The following is a 19,960-nucleotide window of genomic DNA, read 5'->3' on the forward strand; positions in this document are numbered from 1 at the left end:
ACAGCTTAATTCAAACGAAGAAGCTGTGGCATTTTTAATAAAAAAATAAATTGGATCAAAGAATGAATTATGCAATAAAGTAATGTTTAATTAGCCGTTGCTGCTTTGTATTTGATTAATGTATTTTCGATTAGATCTCTTCTTCTGCTGTGTTGTTTTTTGTTTTTTTTTCTCCCCCCACACATGCCTCAAACTGTGCATATTGTTTAAAAATGTATTTTCTGTAAACCTTTCCCTGTGCTCCTTTGTTTCTGCTTTGTGCAGTTCCCCCTCAGGAGCCCAAAGTCACCTGTCGGTCCAACACCTACCCTAAAGGTTTCTACTGCAGCTGGCACCTGACGCATCCTACGTTCATACCCTCCAACTTTGAAGTGGATGTTCAGTAAGTCTAATTCATTTTCATTCACTTTTTTTTTATATATATATAAATAAGTAATGCATAAAACATCAAAAATATATCTGAAATTGTATATCATTCTGGTTATTTTACATCGGATCCTGCAGAATGGTGTTTATAGGATTTCAGATTCTAAAGCACCAACTGGATTCTTGTGTCATGCACAATATTATTCCGCTAACTAGGACAAGAAAGACTGGTAAATAATAATAATAAAAATAAAGAAACATTAGCAGTAAATTTGATAGTAAAATGATGTGGTTTGGGGATCCAACAGCGTGGCATGCAACCACTAAGGTGATGCTTTTTCAGCTCCGCGTTCTTCCAAGCTGGCTGTTTGTAATCCGAAGCAGGACTTTAACTGTCACTCGTAACTCTGATGCCAGGCGCTGGCATCTGGCTTTTATCTGCAGTAAATGAAGTGTTCCATTATGATTCACTGTTGACTCAGTGATCTTGAAGGAATGTAGATCTGCTTACTTCAAATGTGTGGGAGGTTTAACAGGCTTCAGCCTGCAGGCAAATGTCAAAGTGAAGATGCATATGCAGAGCAGTAAATAAGGACGTTCATTAAGAGAAAAAAAGTACAAAGCAGGAAGGCAATGGTTGCAGATCTGTGGCTCATTTCTAACCCTGCTTTGTCGTATGGCTGACAATGTTCATTTTAGCTGATTTAGATTTTTCTTTAAAAACTATAATTGACAGCATTCGTGTTTATTCTTCCTGGCTTTTTGAATGAGGCCCAGAAGTGACATCACATCGTGTGTGTGATGGAGCAGTCGCTGTCAATCAGTGTTTCTCTAAAGACTAAATGATTAGGTAGCATCTTATTTTAGTGGATAGTTTGAATAATGGGGTAACAGCGACCCATTAGCAATTCAGTCCTTTTGTTTTATTCAGACATTTGTAGTTCTAGTCATGCCATAATGACATCTCTATGTTCTGAAGGACATTTCATATCGACAGAGCATCAGATCTATAATGCTGCAAGGAAATGTGGTTAAATAACTCCAAAAACCAGCAGGGACACTGTTATTTTCTTTTTTATTTGGGATCATAATTTGTAAGAGTAAACGGACCCAAACGTGATTCAGAATCAAGATAACAATGAATAATGTGTAAAACATGTATGGGCACTGAAGTTTAATACCAAATGTTTACCCTGCACACATGAAATGTAGTAAAAGTTGCAGTTCCTTATTAGGACCTCTCAGACCTTCTTCTCCTTTGGTCAGAGCCAACTGTACTTTATTTATTTGTCAATATGTCCCTTTATTGTTTGAATGCAGAAGATATTAATTGTTTGTGCTTTGTTGTGACAGTAATGGTTAGCACCATAATATTAGCAACTTGCAAGTGTGACACAGGTGTGACATTACTCCCACAACTAATTGTGTGTTCTTTGGCCTCATGGACCCTTGGATTGGCTCTGCAATTTTAACATCAAAGTTATGTGTTTTTATATACATTTATATATATCATTTTATTGTCAAAGGTTAGTAGAGTTTAAGAATTGGAAAAAATATTTGATATTTATGTTTTTGGTCTCTTTAAAATTCCACTATCACCAGTCCCATGTGAATTAAATCCTTACTTTGATGGATAAGTCAAAAACTTCTCTTCACATACAACCTTCACCTCCCTCATCCACCCCCCCTTACCTTATCATTTAATTTTGCTCCTCAGACACAACCAGCACTCACTCTATGTGCAGAAAGATCCGGTCCACAAGAATCGCTGTCATGTTCAGTTCCCAGAGGTCTTCTCCAGCAGTCCATACAAAGTTAATGTGACAGCGGTAAACGCCTTAGGGAAAGCCTCCGCTACCCTATCCTTTGAGGAGTCCGCTATAGGTAAGATGGATGTTTTCTCCTGTTTCTCATTTAGTGTACGTTCCATGCAGCTAGAGTTTTCCTCTCCTTTTTAAACCAGTTGTGTCCAAAGGTGACTAAGGCACAAGCTTGGCAGGAAATTAATCACACCGCTTCAGCACTGCAGGGCTTGGGTGTCACTTATATTTTCTGATGAAGTTTCATTGAAAATTAAATGCTTTAATTTGGGTTTTGCGCTTAAGGGGTTTAGAGGAAACTTGACATTTTTAAATCTCTCCCTCAGTCTGCAGTAGATTTTTTTTTTGTTTTGTTTTATTGAAGTTCTACAACAGCTTAGTTCAGGGACCAATCCAGCATCTTTGTTCCACTGCTGACAGGTTTCTGGCAAATGAATAAAAGAAAAAAAAAGTGTGTCGAAGCGACCCTTTGAGGATGCCAACACTCAAAACATAATAATGCAGTCGTTTGACCACAGATAACTGATTTTCTGACACTTCTAGTTCCCTTTGGAGTTTTGTTGCACATACAGCAATAGTTGGTGCCAGAGAGGCAAAGGGAATTGAAAATGCACTCTGCAAATAAATGTCAAACAACTTCAGGAGAATGCTGGATTTTTTATTTTTTATTTTTTTATTTATTCCGTCTGAGGAGCCAATCACCTGATGTTCTCCCATGTGATTACTGACAACACCAGATAATACAGCATCATAGTTTCAGCCTTTCGTGCTGCCTTAAACTGATTTAATTCAAATGAATTGCAAGTCAATATTCCGCTGCTATGCCAGCATATTTTATAAACCTAAGCGTCAGTTCTTCCATTGAGTTATTTTTTCACATCTTCTTTAAAGAAGAGCAGGTTTGATGGGGAGGAATTTGTCCTGAACATTACATAATAACAGCAGTAATAGAATTCATCAGCAACTCTAAAGGGAAAAGCTGTGAAGGGGAGAAATTCGTTTTAAGGGAGGACTGGGGGGAAACTTTGATAGATAAGGGTAAGTGCTATGAGCAGTCCTCCCCCATGTTGCACTGCCAGCGTGGCACCGGCTTGCATGACACATAAACACGCACAAAGGCAGCAACAGGGCCCTGAGACTGTGTTAACATGTGTTGGTTTAAAACATTTGGTATTTAGAAAGAGACAGTTTGTGTTGTATCTTTGTGGATGGGTGTGAATACAAGCAACCGAATGAAGGAGTGACATGCTCTGCCAACCCCCAGACACGGGACTCATGAAAATGCTAATGGTAGCCGGATTAGCGCCTTGGCTGAGGAAATATCCCTTTTGGAGATATCGAAATACCCCACCACTTCCTTTTCATTCCATCTGCTTTCACTTTCCCCGTTGTATGCACTTTTTGGAACTTCACATTCATTTTCTGCTCTCCCCCCTTCATCTCCCTCCTTTGTTTGCTCTCTGTCTTTCATCATGAGCCAAATCATGTACATTACAATGAGAAGGAAAACAAGGTGCTGCTTTTCTTTCTTTTTTTTCTTTTTTTTGTGTTTTTCTCAAGCCTTTTGAAATGAATGTTTTTTGGGATTTTTTTCTGGTTAAATGTGATCTAAAGACATGACTGGTTAAAGACATGACCTATCGTTCATGTCTTTAAAACAGAAAATGCAGTGCAGTTGCACACATTGTATTATTAAGAAAAAATAAGTTTACGCTTTAGGTTTGTGTGATGTAAAAATATGGTGAATTCATGCTGAACAATTAGAAGAAAAAAGATGTCAGATGAAAACAGAAATGGAAAAAGCTGCAAAAACCTGGTTCCCCTAAAAACAGAATAGAAAATATTTGAACGAGAACAGCAGTTTTGTGTGTAAGCATTACAAATTTTGAGAGCAGAGGGATGAAACCCTGCTTTCAAATTGCAAATGTAAGCTTTTGACTTATGGCAGTAAAATTGCCTATGTCCTTCTTTTCCATACTAAATACTCTTCAGACCATCTTAGACTGAAAGTTATGTTTTCTATGCACAATAAATATGGTACAGCTGCAGATGGATAGAAAGGTGAGGGTGTAACTTTATTTACTGAAAGCAGTAGATCTAACATCACAGAAAAAGTAAGCAGGATACACAATAGTGTTACACAGGTATATTAAAACACATTAATATTGATAATCATACAAAACAATGAAAAAAATGTACATTCTTGCACTTGGCACCCCTGAAAGTGATTGATAAAAAATAGGTAACAGTCCCAGCCAGGACAGGTACTTCAGCATTATTACAGTAATAAATGAAATTTTAGCAGTGAATTAGACGGAGATAAATGTCAGGACATCCCAAGAGAAAGGGAATAAAATAATCAAATGACAACCACAGAGCCAACAGCATCTGAGGATTAGAGCTGATTTGTGCAGAAGTGTGAACTGGAATTGATTCCAGCTAGCTAGCATGACCGGCCAACAGTCACTGGAAACGCAATTGCAGCTAAAAAGGGATCCATGCAGTTAATGACTAAAAAGGTTTGTCACTCAAAGATTTTGAACTGCATCTTTTTGCTTAATGAATAAACCACTTATATTATGCAGAGATCTTGTGAAGTTTTTGCAAACTTGCCAAAACTTCATTCTTGTATAGTTGTTTTTAGCCTAAAACCTTATAACCCACTAATTTTCGTAAGACTCATAAGACTGCCATTTTTAAATTAATTTACTTTCTACAGCAACTGTTATCCTTTTGTATCACCTAGCGCAATAAAAATGTTCAGTGACAAAAAAAAAGTTAAAGATCAAAACCAACCTTTTTATTATTCACTCTACTTTTTGCGCTAAATATTTTGCTTTTATAAAAAAAAAAATTCCCTTCTCACCCTCCGCGGGTGGTCTGTTTCATCCTCTGAGCTCGGGTCCTCTACCAGAGGCCTGGGAGCTTGAGGGTTCTGCGCACTATCTTGGCTGTGCCTAGAACTGCACATTTCTGGACTGAGATGTCTGATGTCGTTCCTGGGATCTGTTTGAGCCACTGCTCCAGTTTGGGGGTGACTGCCCCGAGGGCCCCGATGACCACAGGCACCACTGTGGTCTTCACCTTCCAGGTCTTTTCCAGTTCCTCCCTGAGGCCCTGGTACTTCTCCAATTTCTCATGCTCCTTTTTCCTGATGTTGTAGTCACTTGGTATTGCTACATCCACCACAACGGCTTTCCTCTGTTCTTTATCCACCACCACAATGTCTGGTTGGTTCGCCATTACCATCTTGTCTGTCTGGGTCTGGATGTCCCACAGGATCTTAGCTCGGTCATTCTCCACCACTTTTGGGGGTGTTCCCCACTTTGATCTCGGGGCTTCCAGTCCATATTCTGCACTGGTTATATATATATATATATATATATATATATATATATATATAAATAATAAAATTTGATTTTGAAAATGCATTTTTCCTCTTGCACTAAACCAAAATGCTGTCTCTCTTTACTTCATCTGCACTTCATTCCTGCTTTGCTGAGAGTCTTTCTTTGCTATTCTAACTTTAATTCTGGCATTCATTTTCAGGGACAACGAGGCAAATCGTAAATAAATAAAGCAATTTTATGCTTGCCTGTGCACTTCTCAATTCTGAGTGGAAGGAAAATGTTCCTCAACTGTCCCTGTTCATCCGACCAGAGTTGGATAAAATTAGATGAGAGGAGATGTGCGTGTCCATGCATGTGCTTGGTGTTGATTCAGTCACAACTTTTAATGCTTAAAGAATCCCCAGACTAGTTGGCTAATATTATGTCTGTAGGTTTTAAATAATATATCAATAAGTGACCTCATGAAAGTAAATGAATGAAGAGGTGTAAAAGCTACAAGTGCTCTTGTAAACCGACTGTTATTCAAAAGAAGGTTTACAAGACAATCTCCATTCAAAATATTCTTGCATAATTCTGGCTGGATATGCACCGTTGGTACTTGGCAGGATTGGTCAAGCTAATTGGTTTTCTGGCACAAACTCAGCTTTTAAACATACTCAACAAATATTTACAAAAGGGTTGAAATGAGCAGTGGAAAGGATTGGAGATAATTGCTCAAAATTATGTTTAGGGGAAGGATTTCAAGTGAGAATTTCAAGAGCACTGTGCAAACAAGCATGGGGCTGACTAAATGCATATTTAACACAGGAGAGAATATTCAAAATAAAATATGGTTTACCAGTGTTTCAACTTTCCCTTAAACAGGTAGGTGATTGAACGTTGTGCACAATTGGATATTCCCAATAGAATGATAATTTTCTTTACTGGTTCTGACAATACATAAATATATAAAGCAGATTAACTGTCAACTTCAGGAATGGCCTTCCCAACATTCTGACCTCAAGGTTTTGAAAATACTGTGGACAAAACTTAAAAGTCATGTACATGACAAAAAAAAAAAAAAAGAAAGAGTTCCATAGAGTTGTGTCAGTAAAAAATCAGGCAAAAATAATGATGGAATCTTGCATGAATTTGGTCAAGGTTGCAACTTCTCAACCAAAGTGTGAGTGTATGTAAACATTTGAGCATTTGCGTGTACCTTTGGCATTAGCGAATACCTGCATTACATGAAAACGTCTGGATTTTTTGTTGAAAAGTTAAAAAAAAAAAAACTACATTTTATATGTCTTCTATGAGACTATGTAAACCTCTCACTGGAGCTGTACATTTGGAAAAGATCAATCTAATTTGCTGTAAATCAAAATAATTGCTGTTTGACAAACTCTCTGGTGCGATAAGTGCTTTTGTTCCTTAAAATAGAAGGCTATGCTTTAATCAATTTTAATAGTTTCTTTGCTATCATTTACTTAATTTAATTTAGTGCTCGCTGCATGCAGGGCAGTTTTGACGCTAGAAAACAGCTTGGCTGCATTTGTCTGTGAATGAATGGGTGTGCTGCGTTTTCACAGGACTGTTTTCAATAGAGTCAGCAACATGTGCATTTTTTTCTGTTCCATTTCTTTTTATGAAGTGATTTTTGAAAGATTTCATGGGAAACCAAAGCACACTGATTTGCTTCGTCTTTATTGTTTGTCAAAGTACTGCGTGAGAATCCATCATCTGGTGCATCAGAGTCCAGATTTTCTGAAAGCCTTTTTATTAGGACGAGCCTATAATGGTGTAAAAGGAAAAAAAAAAAAAAAGTGGATGAATACTGTTCTCAGATGCTTCATTCTTGTAAAAGTAAGTGCGTAAAGAATTAGCTTTTAGAGAAATATCTTTGTTCAGCTTCAGCAGAACATTGAAACTTTCTATAACGAAGACGGCTTTTATTTTGTTTCCTTTCTTCTGTTCTCAGATAATGTATGTCACACATAGCTCTCAGATTTTTATCACAGCACACATTTCAAGGCATCTCATTAACGAACGACAGAGGGTTGGTATGACAGGGTAATAGCAATGAAAGTAAAGTTTATAAAGCCAAATCCACATATGCACAAATACATCTGCACTCAAATTTATCATGTTCCTTGTTTTCCTTCTTTTAAAATTTGTATCATCATTAAGAGATTGTTTTGTCAATCATGGTGATTGTGTCTCTACATTATGCGTTTTTTTGTTTTTAGAGTGTTTCAGATGCTACATTGGAAATAATTCCTTCTAAGGAACTATTCTTAAGAGGTTTTGGGATAACAAAATAAAGATTTTATTTTACTCATACAATGAATAGCTGTCATTTTCTTAAATATCTTTGTAAGTTAAGAGTGATACTTTAAAAGCCTTTGCGCACTCCATCCTCAGATTTATCTGTTTTGTTCATGTGCATTTTCTTTTATCCATTTGGTTGGACAAAGAGCAAAATATAATATTTTTCTAGTGTCGTCTTACTTATGTGAAATGCATCTACTTCTTTTCCTTTTCTATCTTACGTGTTTTCTAACAAATAGAAGCATGTTTTAGTAAGGCTTATATTTTAATGTTTACTCGTTTTATCTTTCAGTTGTGCTCAAACTCTAAGCTCGCAAACTTCATATTCATTTTCAGGACCAAAAAATTTAATAAAGCATTAAAAAAAGTAATCACCAGACAGCCAAGATTTACAAGATTTATGAGGCACTGGGGAATGATGACATTACATTTGGAATAACCCTAGCATCTATGCATAACACAGGTGCCAACAGAAGTAGTGACCATAAAATGCATAGATGAAATTTGAGTTTATTACGTTACATTGTTATATGATGATATTAATAGTGCTCACCAAAACAATACAATTCTTACAACATAAATGTAGAGAAATGTTCTGCTCCCGTTATGACATGCGTCGTTCCTCTGATGTGTCTGTCACGTGTCAGCACATTTCACCCTGCTGTTTTGTTACCTCAATCTCCAGATGGAAAATTGGAAAATCATACAGCGGTTAGGAAAGTTTTACTTTTCTCAAGGTAATCCATCCATGTTTTACTCGTGATGATTTGGCTACAGTTTGCAGTAAGTTTTCACCCCATATTGATGTTATTTTGCACTGAAGAGTCCTTTTAAGTTAATGTCATACATGTTGTAAAATGAAAGGAACTTAAAATGTTGGCATAAAACCAGTCTGCAGTCAAATGCTTTCTTCTTCATTTGGCTCAGACACAGAGAAAATGTGAGTTAAACATTTTCTCTGTTTAGTTCACATTTTAGCCACAAAACAAAACTGGTTATATTTTCGCCAGTTTCGTGTTTTTTTACAGAGAAAACTAAATCTAAAATCCATTATACCAGAATGTTTCTGCTCACTTGACAAACTTTATCCTCACAGTTACATGTTTGAAACCTGCCTGAGCTTCCTGTGCTCACTCACACAACCATTGTTTCCCTCAATTAATAATTACTACTGAAAAATGTTTACCGTCTCCCTTTTCTCTGTTGCTGAGTGCTAATTAGCTGCCACCCATTCATACAATGATTTGAAATTTAAAAGATCTCTGTGTCAATTGTTCAACAATATTCCACGAGACACTGCGAATCCACACTGCATGTCATCATGCCTATTTTTGATGGGCTAAAAAGGCTGTTTTGTTGACATTTTCTTTTTAATTGCTTATTTACTTTGTCTATTTGTGCCTTCCTGTCTGCTGCTACTTTGAATTTGTCGGTGTGCTTCTTGTTTGGTTGCCAGTCTGTGTGTACGATGGTATGCATTTCACGCAAATTGCTTTAATGCTCGAGTATTTTATCAGACATTCCGATTATAATTGTGGCTATCTATCATTTCCCATTGTGATGTGTGTGTAGTTGTGCTTTTACTTGAGCAAAGGGTTTCATGTAGCTGAAGATGCAGGCCAGTGGGCTCCCTTGTGGGAATGATATAACAAAGACCGGGTCATTCAATATAGTCTGAAAAGCTCCAAATTGAATTGTCACAATCTCATTCAGGGCTTCCTTAGTGAACAGTTTTTTTTACATACCTTCTCATCAGGTCTGATGGCCTTTTATATTTGCCTTGCAACACTTCCTCCAAACATTCAAATTAGTTTCACCGTTCTGCCTTGATTTCCTATAGCATTAACACCTTTGTAGTAGTGGTCTAAGTCATACTACTTGTAACATAGAACAGAAATAAACTACTGAAAGCAGTCCATAAAAAGTTGGAAATTATTTAAAAATATTAACTTGGGACCATCCATAATTACACATAACCATCCTTTCTGATTTTCAATTAAATTTTTCCTCTTTACTTTGTTTCCAACACCAAGTCAGTCTAAAATATATCAGTGTTGTGTGGAAAAAAAATTTAAAATATCAGCTACGCAGTGATATTTAAGAACTACGGGGTTAAACATTGGAAGATGTTCATCACCATTGACTGACTGCTATGTGCTTTTAACTGACTGGTTTTGTCCACCTTTTGCAGTAAAACCGGACCCCCCAGAGCGCGTGACGGCATCCCCGATCCGTTTAAACCCTCGAAGGCTGGAGGTGTCCTGGCACAGCCCCGCCACATGGCCCGATATAGACACGTTCCCTCTTAAGTACTTCCTTCGATACCGGCCACTCATTCATGACAGGTGGCAGCATGTGAGTACGACTGCATGTGTGTGCTTTAGCATTTATTACATTGTTGCAACATTGTTTTTGAGTTGGGATTTAGGTTTGGGACTAAGGTGTTAATTGTTCTTACAGTTGCTAAGGGTTAGGTTTAGGGGCAGAGTCAGGGTGAAAATAAATAGCATTGAAGTCTGTGGTTTTAATGTGACTGGAAGTCACGTGGAATTCCATGGCAACTAGATCTACATTTCTATAAATGTTCAGAAATCATGCTCAAAGTTAGTTAAACCAAGACTTTTTATGAAAGAAAACAGTTTTCCAAAGAAATGCTTCTGAGAAAAGTTTTAGTAAAATGACTTCAATTGTGTCCATTGGTTTGATTCCTGGAAACACAGGGATCATTTCTCAGCTGCTTTGGTGTGTGTTACTCCATTTGAGTAATTTTTGTGGGCTCACTTCCCTAAGGGCTCCTTATAGCAAAAACATATGTGTCCACTATAGAATTCCAGGGATGAAAGCTCTTTCCACCAAGGTCGAACCTTGTAGTGTTATTATGGTGCATGTCAATGGTTTGCTAAGGTGTTGTTCCAAGATCTAAGGTTACAAACTCTCAAATGAAATCATATACGCAGGAATTGTAGACCATTTATATATCCTAGTAATCCATACATATGTCCTTCAACACCTTCTTTAATATCTGTCTCTTTCAGTATTGCTGTTGTTTTCATTTTATTTTGTTATTTAGAAGTTGCTTGTCACTACAGTTGATTTGTTTCAGTTTCAAATTTGCCATGAAGTTCACCAAATATATGGCCCCACTTAGCATTGTTGTCCCTCCTTTCAAACACGAACAATAGAAGTAAATGTATTTGAAATGTGTTAAAAGGTTTTCAGCTCAGGGACAAAGATTGATTTAGTTTCTAAAGAAATTGATCAAGCTTAAGGTTGTTTTTATATGACTATAGGTTTTATTTTCTTCACCACGTTTACCACTCATTCAGTAGCTGGAATGGATAAGGCTGTTATTCAGACTCAATTCCTTGTAAAAAGAAAAGTGAAATTTAAACCTGACAAACAGTGAAAGTTTTCTTTCTCTCTGTACTGCTAGTTAATCAACATATGAACCAAACATAGGTGGGAAACCTTAAGTCAATATTTGGATTGAGCAATGACACGCAATTTGGAAATTGCATAAATAGGTTTGATCCAAACTCCCTGTTTCTCTGTAGTATGCTTTGATGAATATCTTTGTGGTTGAGGTTCTTGATTTCAGCTGTGGTGAGTGTGGCTTCCTGAAGGTAATTCTGCATATTTTAACACTGGACCAGAGAGCCACTTATTTCTGTGCCAAAGCACAGAGTTACAGCTGTCCTCATTTTAAAAGATATGTAGTTAAGTAAAAAAACAATCATTACCTAGCCAATACCATTAACTGCTATAACTTGATGACATCATTTTGAGGTAAACTGAGTATTTGTTCCTGCACACTTGTCTTCAGATTCTAGAAAATCACTTAAATCATATTTAACTTTACACTTTGAATGGCCTTTTGTAATGATAGTAATTTTCTTTTCTATCATTTTATATTAGATTTATTATTGTATTTATGACTCCAATGAATATCTGAATACTGTGGTGTAAAAATGAGTTAATGGTAAGTGTCTACTGGGTGACCTTTGGTTGAAACCATCACCATGATCTACAGTCACTATGGAACGTTGGTGCTATACTTTGTACTCAAACATCTTTCCATTGGCCTCGTCTATCAAAAGGACACTGTTCCAGATGTCTTTTGTTTCATTCAAATGCAAGATTGCAAACTTAAATTGGGATACCTTTTTTTTTTCTTTTTTTAAGAGAAGAATGATCTTCTATCTGACCGTATTATTATGAACCCTGGTATTAGAGACTGAGATGTACCTCTTGAGCTGTTTGCTTGATCTGATATTGGGGTGAATTTGTTTTGAGTTTGTCTACTGTGAGGGAGACTGAACTGCCTTTAACATTGTACACATGAGATTATTCCCTCACGTCGAAGTCATTATACACATTGTACACAACTATCATTCACAAAAAAGTTAGAAATTGGCTTATAATACTTCCTAGGCTGAATACAACAAACATATTTTCATTTTGCTAATGTGTCATTTATGATAGATTCTATCTTATGTGTAATCTATCTTCCCTTATGTGTGGGTTTGGCTGTTTTAAAATGTTGGTTCAATCATACTGACTAAGCTACACTATTTTTGGAAGCATTTTATCCTCGTTATTGCAGCATATGACTCATTACTGCTTTTAGAGTGGATGTGTTCAATATTTGTCTTTGGATACACACTGTTGCACTGAACATTATTGTTAAAAGTTATTGAGCTGTGACATAATTCATTTAAAGGAGTTTAATGAAGCCTCTAAAATAAGACGCACTGCTCATTGGCCTTATACCATCATGTCAATCACCATAGCCTCAAAGGTTAATTGAAGTGGTTACTGTTGCTCAGGAATTTGACTTTGATGTGGTTAGACAACAGGGATGCTTGTGTATGGCTTTCACATGGAACACTATGAAATGTGTGTGGAGTCTGAAATGAAAGCTGTGCTGTGATCAGAGTCATCTTTAGAGGAAACCATCCATCGTGTTGAGGAATGAAGAGATGACGGCCTCAGATACTCAAGAGTGATGGAGATTCAGATGGATACAGGAAAATGAGGAAAAGTTTTGAAGTAGAGATGAATGAAGCACATCAGAGAAGCAGAAGAGGCGTTAATGGATAGCAGACTTTGGTAGATACCCAAAAGTGAAATGAGCAGGACATATAAATGATACAGGCAGTCGTGCAAAGATGCATATTAACTTTAGTGGAGGACAAAGGTGACTGACATATTATATACTTCAGAATCTTCTTTTGAAAATATATGACGCAAGAAGACACACGGGCCATAGATCATAATACTTGAAGTTGACGGCCAAATGGAGGGTTGGTGAGAGAACTACAAAGCAAAAAGAGAAAGAGGCATATGGAGATCAGTGTGATCAGATGTAAGGAGCATTGTGGGTGCCAGACAATCCAAGAGACGTCAAGAAAGGGGAAGCTCTAGTGTGGGCTTTGAAAGTGAATTTCTAAAAGCTGTCGGTTAGTAGATGTTTGAAGATCAAGGAAAGCACATGAACGGCTTGAGGGAGCAAAAATGAAAAGTTACACCATCTGAAATAATATAGGATAGACAAACTGAAATTGCTTACACATCATGCAGAATTGCACCTACCACGTTCTCCATACTTCTGCTCATTCCTTGTACACAAGTGAAAAGATTGTTAAAGGAAATTCATGTTCCACTACAGTGGAATAACCTCTAATGGAAACATTTTTTAAAGATAAGTTAAATTGAGGAAATGGACTTACAAAAATATACTATAGTTCTAAAAACTGCTCTAAAATAAATGCATTTAGAACCTTTTAGTGTTATCATGTCTCCATAATGGTAGAGGTCATGACTGACTTATAACAACAGACTGAATCTAAAGGTTTTCAACCTTAAGATTTTGCTGCTCTGATCTGCTGTTTGGGATTATTGTTCTTCTACTGAGCCAATTTAATGCATGACTCTTTCATTCTTTAATATGCCGCACATCGACCAGTTTCTATGACTGCACAACTTCCACAGTGAAGGAAACATCAGCACATCTGTATTGTTTAACTGTTCTTTTTTTTTTTTTTTTCTACATGCATCAGTGCTCCAGAGAAGTGACTATTTAGCCACCACTGCTAGGTAAACACATTGTGTGTGCAGTATAAGCTACCTCTTTCTTCAGTGTAAATTCAGGCTTCACTCTTTGACTCTGGTGTATTTTACACAAACAATTGCTCAAAAACAACAATTTAAGACCCTGTGTTTTTTTTTTTTTTTTTTTTGTATATTTCCATATCTCCCCTTTTCCCTCTTTAGGTTATGTGGTCTTAAATGTGAAACAGTAAATCATAGCTTAGGCTATATCTTTCACTCACTGGAAGTTGTATCAGAATAAAAATATCTGTACATCTGTAAATGTTCAGTGACTTTGTTTATTTCCCATGGCTCTTTGTGGCACTGTTCCCTCACAGAGATGTGAACTCAGACTTGAGCAGCAATTAAAGCAACGGTCCGATAACTGCGATAAAAACAATTTCAGACTGCTCAGTTTTAAACTCGTTGTACGTAACTGCATCAGCTATGGTGGACTTGCCCTTTATGTATTCTGCCAAACTCCACTCGACCATGTTTCAGTGCATGTATCCATGCATGAGAACTCATATTTACAGCCAAATGCACCTACTCACATGAAAGCATGTATACAAGTAGCTGAACATTGGCATATAGACTCTTGTTTTTGTAATTACTAAGACTAATATGCAATCAAGGCCTGGGTTTGCATAGACTCATGGATGCATAAGAGCAGAGCTAAAACCATCAAATAGCTGATCAATCTTCTTTAAAAACTGATCATGAAAACATTAGCAAATTATCTTGTGCATAAAAAGCCCAAATAGTTGTCAAAACACCAGAAGAAGTGGAGGTTTTTGTATTCATTTAATTCATTTTTGTCTTGTTTTATAAACACATTATCTGTGTTTTTCATCCACAACATGGAGTAGAAAAGTAACAATATACTAAAACAAAAACAAAAAAGAAGAGGGCAGAGTAAGTAAAGCAGCCAGAGCAGAGAAAGAGGGCGGTCTTAAAATTATTTTTCCTTTAATCTGTGTTCGCTTGACCACCACAGCTTAACTGTCCCTTCATTTATTTATTCCACATATGTTCTCCCTTTTCCTTCTGTCGGCCGTTCCACTTCCTCCCTCAGCCATCCATCTCCCTTCCTCTCCCCATGGTTTCTTCTGACCTCTTATACTATGAATTTGTGTTTTTCAGTCCCTATTCATTCTCCTCTGTCCTTCTTGCTTCTATTTCTTTAATATAATGTTTCACTTTAATATCAGACTTTTCATCCTGTCCTCCAACTGATCCGTGTAATAATGGTTCACACGTGTTAGCCAAAAGTCTCCTCATAATGCTGGAACACTTAAGTCATACTTCAGAGACATAAATTTGTTTCTACAGAAACACTTCTGGACTTGAACCACTACTAACTATAAAAAAACTCAAATCCATCTCTCTCCAAGAAAACAGAGCTTTCTTAGAGATTTTCCTATTGCCAACATTTTGCTATTATATAGCTTTTACCTGACAAAAATGTAGTTGTTTTTGGTTTTGATTTTTGGCAATGAGCAGCCATCTGTAGAAGGAAATAGTTATTTATTCCACCTATTTTCTCCCGTAGTCTTCTGTTTGACAGAAGACCATGAAGATTTTAAATAGACAAAATCATAACAGATTTGACATATTTAGCTGCCTAAATATTGTATATTAGCAATTACCATCACTAATTGTCAGCCTCAGCCCGTTTATGTTCTCTGAAGGTTTTCTAAAAGACTGCCACAGATTGAAACAGAACAACTTTATCACATGTGCATCTTTCCTGTAATTCACTGAAGTATCACTTCTTGTTAAATAACAAATGAACAACGGACAGAAATGTCTAAGAAAAGACCAAAAACATTTTATTTTTATATAAAGCCTTTCCTGTTTTCTCTGTCTTACTTCAACATCCTACCAGATTTTAGGTTTTTATTAATACTTGTGCTTTAAAGGGTGTGTCCTTTTCCAGCCTGTTTGGTTACTGTTTGAGTAAAAACACTAAAATCTTTTATTTAGTCTATAACTTGCCAGGAACCATCCAGTCCATCTGTCTTTAAATAAAACCAAGAGTTTGAAAGGTAAAATTCCAAATCACAAGTTGTAGAATTAGCATAAAATTAATTATTCCACTGTTACATAAAATGCATGCAGATTGAATGATCATTATTTAAACGTGTTGTTCATGTTTTTAGTTTTATTCTTTGCATTGCACCCGGGCATTAAATTAAACTCCTTTGTCTATTTCATCTTCCTTTAATACCTCTATTACCTTACTTTGAGACTTCTATTATAGTCACTGTTGCTTTTTTCCGGGTGCCTCTGGCACTTTTGCTGGCCTTTAAGAAGGCAAAATCACCATCATATGCTTTGAAAAAACCCAACAAAAGCATATCAGTACTGGCATATGGGAACTCCAGCAAACATATTAAAGAAACTGGTAACAAGTTTCTTTAATATGTTTGCTGGAGTTCCCATATGCCAGTACTGATATGCTTTTGTTGGGTTTTTTCAAAGCATATGATACCAAATTATACAACTTCTGAAGGTGCCAAATTAGAGACTGTATTAATTACGAAACTGACTAAATCAGTTGTGCTGCCAATCTCAGTTGAATAAAATACGTGAAATGAAACATTATAATGATTGCTGAAATATTTTGTAGCTAACACATAACTCACATTCATTGAGTGGTTGTAGTCATGTGAATGGCCATGACTAAGTGGTAGGGACACATGGTGAAATGGTACTCACCCATAATTTAATGTCTCAAAGCAAAAGGAGATGGATAGGAAAACATGACATCTTAGGTTTTTTTTGGTTTTTTTGACAGGTTTTTATTTATCCATAACATGAGATGTGCTGAAAGTACCGGTCTTAAGCCAACAAAAACAGGATAAGTTAATATTACTGTCTTGGAAAACCAACGTCGCAGTTTAAATGCATGTTATTTAACGCAAGCTGACAAAATCTTTGAGAAAGATAAATTGTTTTTCTCATCTTGTCGACGTCTAACTTGTTTAAAAAGTTTTTGTTCTGTATTTTTCCTTTCATAAACCTGCAAAATCCTTCATTTGAGTTTGCTTTTCACCTCCCCATCCCACTCTGCCTCTCCTCACAATCCAATGTTTCGCTATCGCCCACTCCTTCGTCTATCCATGCATCCTCCCACCCATGCGTTAAGCCACCTGTCTAACCATCCGTCCCTCAAGCCATCCATTTACGGGTACACATGATAAATGTTTAGACCTTGTTTGGGGAAAACATCCCATCTAAAGGACACCGCATCAGACAGATCATTTATCAAATCCTATGGTTTTAACACACAAACATACTGAAGAGACCCACACTCTGCTAAATCCAGCGCTGTCACACTTGAAAGTCATCATCATTAAGCTCCGCTGTCAAAATACATTACAGATGGAGAGAATCTTGTGCATTAGCTCCAAAGCATTTTGCACTGATGTACCGTGAGTCGCAAAGACATTGTCAAATAAGCGTGCTTCTGTTAGGTAGAAAATAAAGTCTACGTCTGTGCAACGCTTTCAGAGGGTATCTTTTAATACAAGTACAAAAGCTGTCACAGAGAGACAGATGAAAGAAAGGAAAGTCACAAGAAACAGCTTGTGGATACTTTGTAGTCCATGTTGAACACTACCCTCTCCTCTGATTCTATCGACTTTGACATCACCATGTCAATCCTCAGGCTGCCAAACACTCATCCCTGTTTTTTCAGAGTTTGTGTCTAATGACTTATGAATTTACTAGGGGTTTTTTTCCAGTGAATATCTGCTTATTGGTTCTAAAATTTCCACTAGATTTCAATTGCCACCCAAGTAGTAAACATATGCAAAGAGGCAGCTCTAAAAAGTCCATAAATTAGGTTATGCTGTGAAGTGTGATGGCACAGGAAATACATTTTGAACACAATCACTGAAATGGACTAAAAACTCACTAGAAAAAGACAGTTTTCTACTGAGAAGCTTCAAAACAGCCCCCTTGCTCCACACACACTGTCTTCAAATGCTCAAGTTTCTTGGACCCTATTTCATGAAATGTAGTCCCAAATTATATTCATAATTAATTGAATTGGCTTCAAGTCAGTTAATTGACTCAGCTCTTCTGCCACTTTTATTTTGCTACTCTGAAACCGATTGATTGGTTCCTTGGTTGTGTAATTGAGATCATTGTGGTTATAAATAATCCATCGTTGTTTCATCTACAATGGTGATTGCAAACTGGGGTCCACGAGTCCCAAAGTCCTGCAACTTTTCGATGTATCCCTTCTAAACATTTGAATTAAATGGTGAAACTGCATCACACATTCAAGCTCTATGGAGTTCTGCTAATGATCTAATATTAGAGCCAGGTGTGGTATAGTAAAGACATCTGAAAGTTGCAGGACACCGGACATTGAGGACTGGAGTTTGAGGCCGCTGTTCTACAGACTCCTAATAAAGCATGTCATAATAAATCTGTCCCTTCATCCTTTCTTCAGTAATACAGATTCTGCCAGTGACATAAAAAGCTCCATACCTTGATACCTCTAAAGTTTACTGTTGGCAGTGTTTTTGGGGGAATAGGTTTTTCAATTCATCCACGAAATATACTGTGCAGTGACATCCACGGTGTTCTCACCTGGCATAACTATATTCCCTCAGGGTTTTATTGGCTTGTCTAAATCTACCACAAAAGAGCTGTGGATTTTTGGAAGCAGTGTTGTTTGAGCACCTTGCTGTCTTTTTGAAAGACCTCATTTCAAGTTTTTCAAAATCTCTATTTTTTTATTTTTTTTCACTCATCTGTCAGAAATCTTGGACGGGTCTCCTGGTCATTGATGGATTGCTGTAAAATTATATTTTTCTGTTCTGTGTTATGGCCCCAATAGTCCCCACTTAAACATTCAGAAGTTTAAAATTACTTTTGAATGCAATGGTTCTGAATGGTTTGCAACAATGAGGGAAGGTCTTGAAAGTCTTATTTACGTGTACCCATTATGGCATGTTTCTAAATATTCCTAAAACAGATTTCCAGGCATTTTCTTGACTTTCTGTGTTTTGTTTTTGCAACTTTGTATATTCATGTGTTCAATATTTTTGCCCCTTCCAATACTTTAACTTATTACAGATACTTTATCAAGTAATTTATATTTTTTCAATACAGATTAGTTTGGCAAATTGAGGTCCTTTACAATACATATCTAGTAAGAAACGTATATGTTTTACCTATTTTCCTTGATGTGTGGAACAATATTTACAGCAGTAATTTCATTATTTAAGCATTTAAGTCATGACAGTAAAAACAAAGTTCTAGCTTTCAGGAAGAATATGAACCTCTTCAGTGCTGTGCCATGGATTCTGGCTTAGTGGTTCAAAAGAACATAATGATCCACTGTTTCAAAGGCTGCCATAAATTAGAAGTCTGTGCAACAATTTATAAAATCCTGTAAGAACCCCAACACATGTCACAGAATTATAATCCAGGTACCTGACAGTTTGCCTGTAAAATTTTGTAGGTTTAATTTGCTCCAGATCTGCAGAGGGAGAGGAGGAACTACATGCATACAAAAATTGAAATATACCAGAGGAAAGAGGGGAAAATGAGGTAAATTCTGATCTCAATTTTGAATTTCATGACATGTTCATGCTTCACATTTTTTGACACGCTGACATGACAGCATAAACCACAATTAATGTAAAGCCACCTCTCCTGTGGTGGTGTTGAAATTACCACACTGCTTTTTAAAGGTGGACAGTTTAGTTCACTTCTTTTGGGGTGTATGTGTGTGTGTGCGTGCGTGTGTGCGTGTGTGTGTATGTGGAGGTTGGATCCCTTTTACAGTAATTGCAGCTATGGCGATTGGGGTTTCAAAGAGAGAAATACTGTTTGAGAAATTACCCCTGGACCCAACATTTATGTGCATGCATGTGTGTGTGTGAGTTTTCAAATGGGTGGAAAGTGCTGTGGAAAAATGGGAGCTGTCAGTCAGCCTAATGAGACCAACCTTCTCTGCGCACACACACAAACACACAGAGAGCCACTGGGCCAGTGGAAGTGCCA

General features: G+C 36.8%; 1 protein-coding gene across 3 annotated transcripts in view; it reads left to right on the forward strand.

Annotated features, from left to right (window-relative positions):
- Positions 1 to 19,960, forward strand: part of cntfr (ciliary neurotrophic factor receptor) — a 238,153-nt gene that overhangs the window by 196,674 nt on the left and 21,519 nt on the right. For all 3 annotated transcript variants that reach the window (XM_008423847.3, XM_081614023.1, XM_008423849.3), the window contains 3 exons: positions 265 to 382; positions 2,084 to 2,250; positions 10,035 to 10,198. In XM_008423847.3, coding sequence (XP_008422069.1) covers positions 265 to 382; positions 2,084 to 2,250; positions 10,035 to 10,198 — 449 coding nt within the window. The remainder of the gene's footprint in view (positions 1 to 264; positions 383 to 2,083; positions 2,251 to 10,034; positions 10,199 to 19,960) is intronic.

This window comes from Poecilia reticulata, chromosome 12 (assembly GCF_904066995.2).
Source record: "Poecilia reticulata chromosome 12, P_reticulata-male-v2, whole genome shotgun sequence".
Lineage (NCBI taxonomy): Eukaryota > Metazoa > Chordata > Actinopteri > Cyprinodontiformes > Poeciliidae > Poecilia > Poecilia reticulata.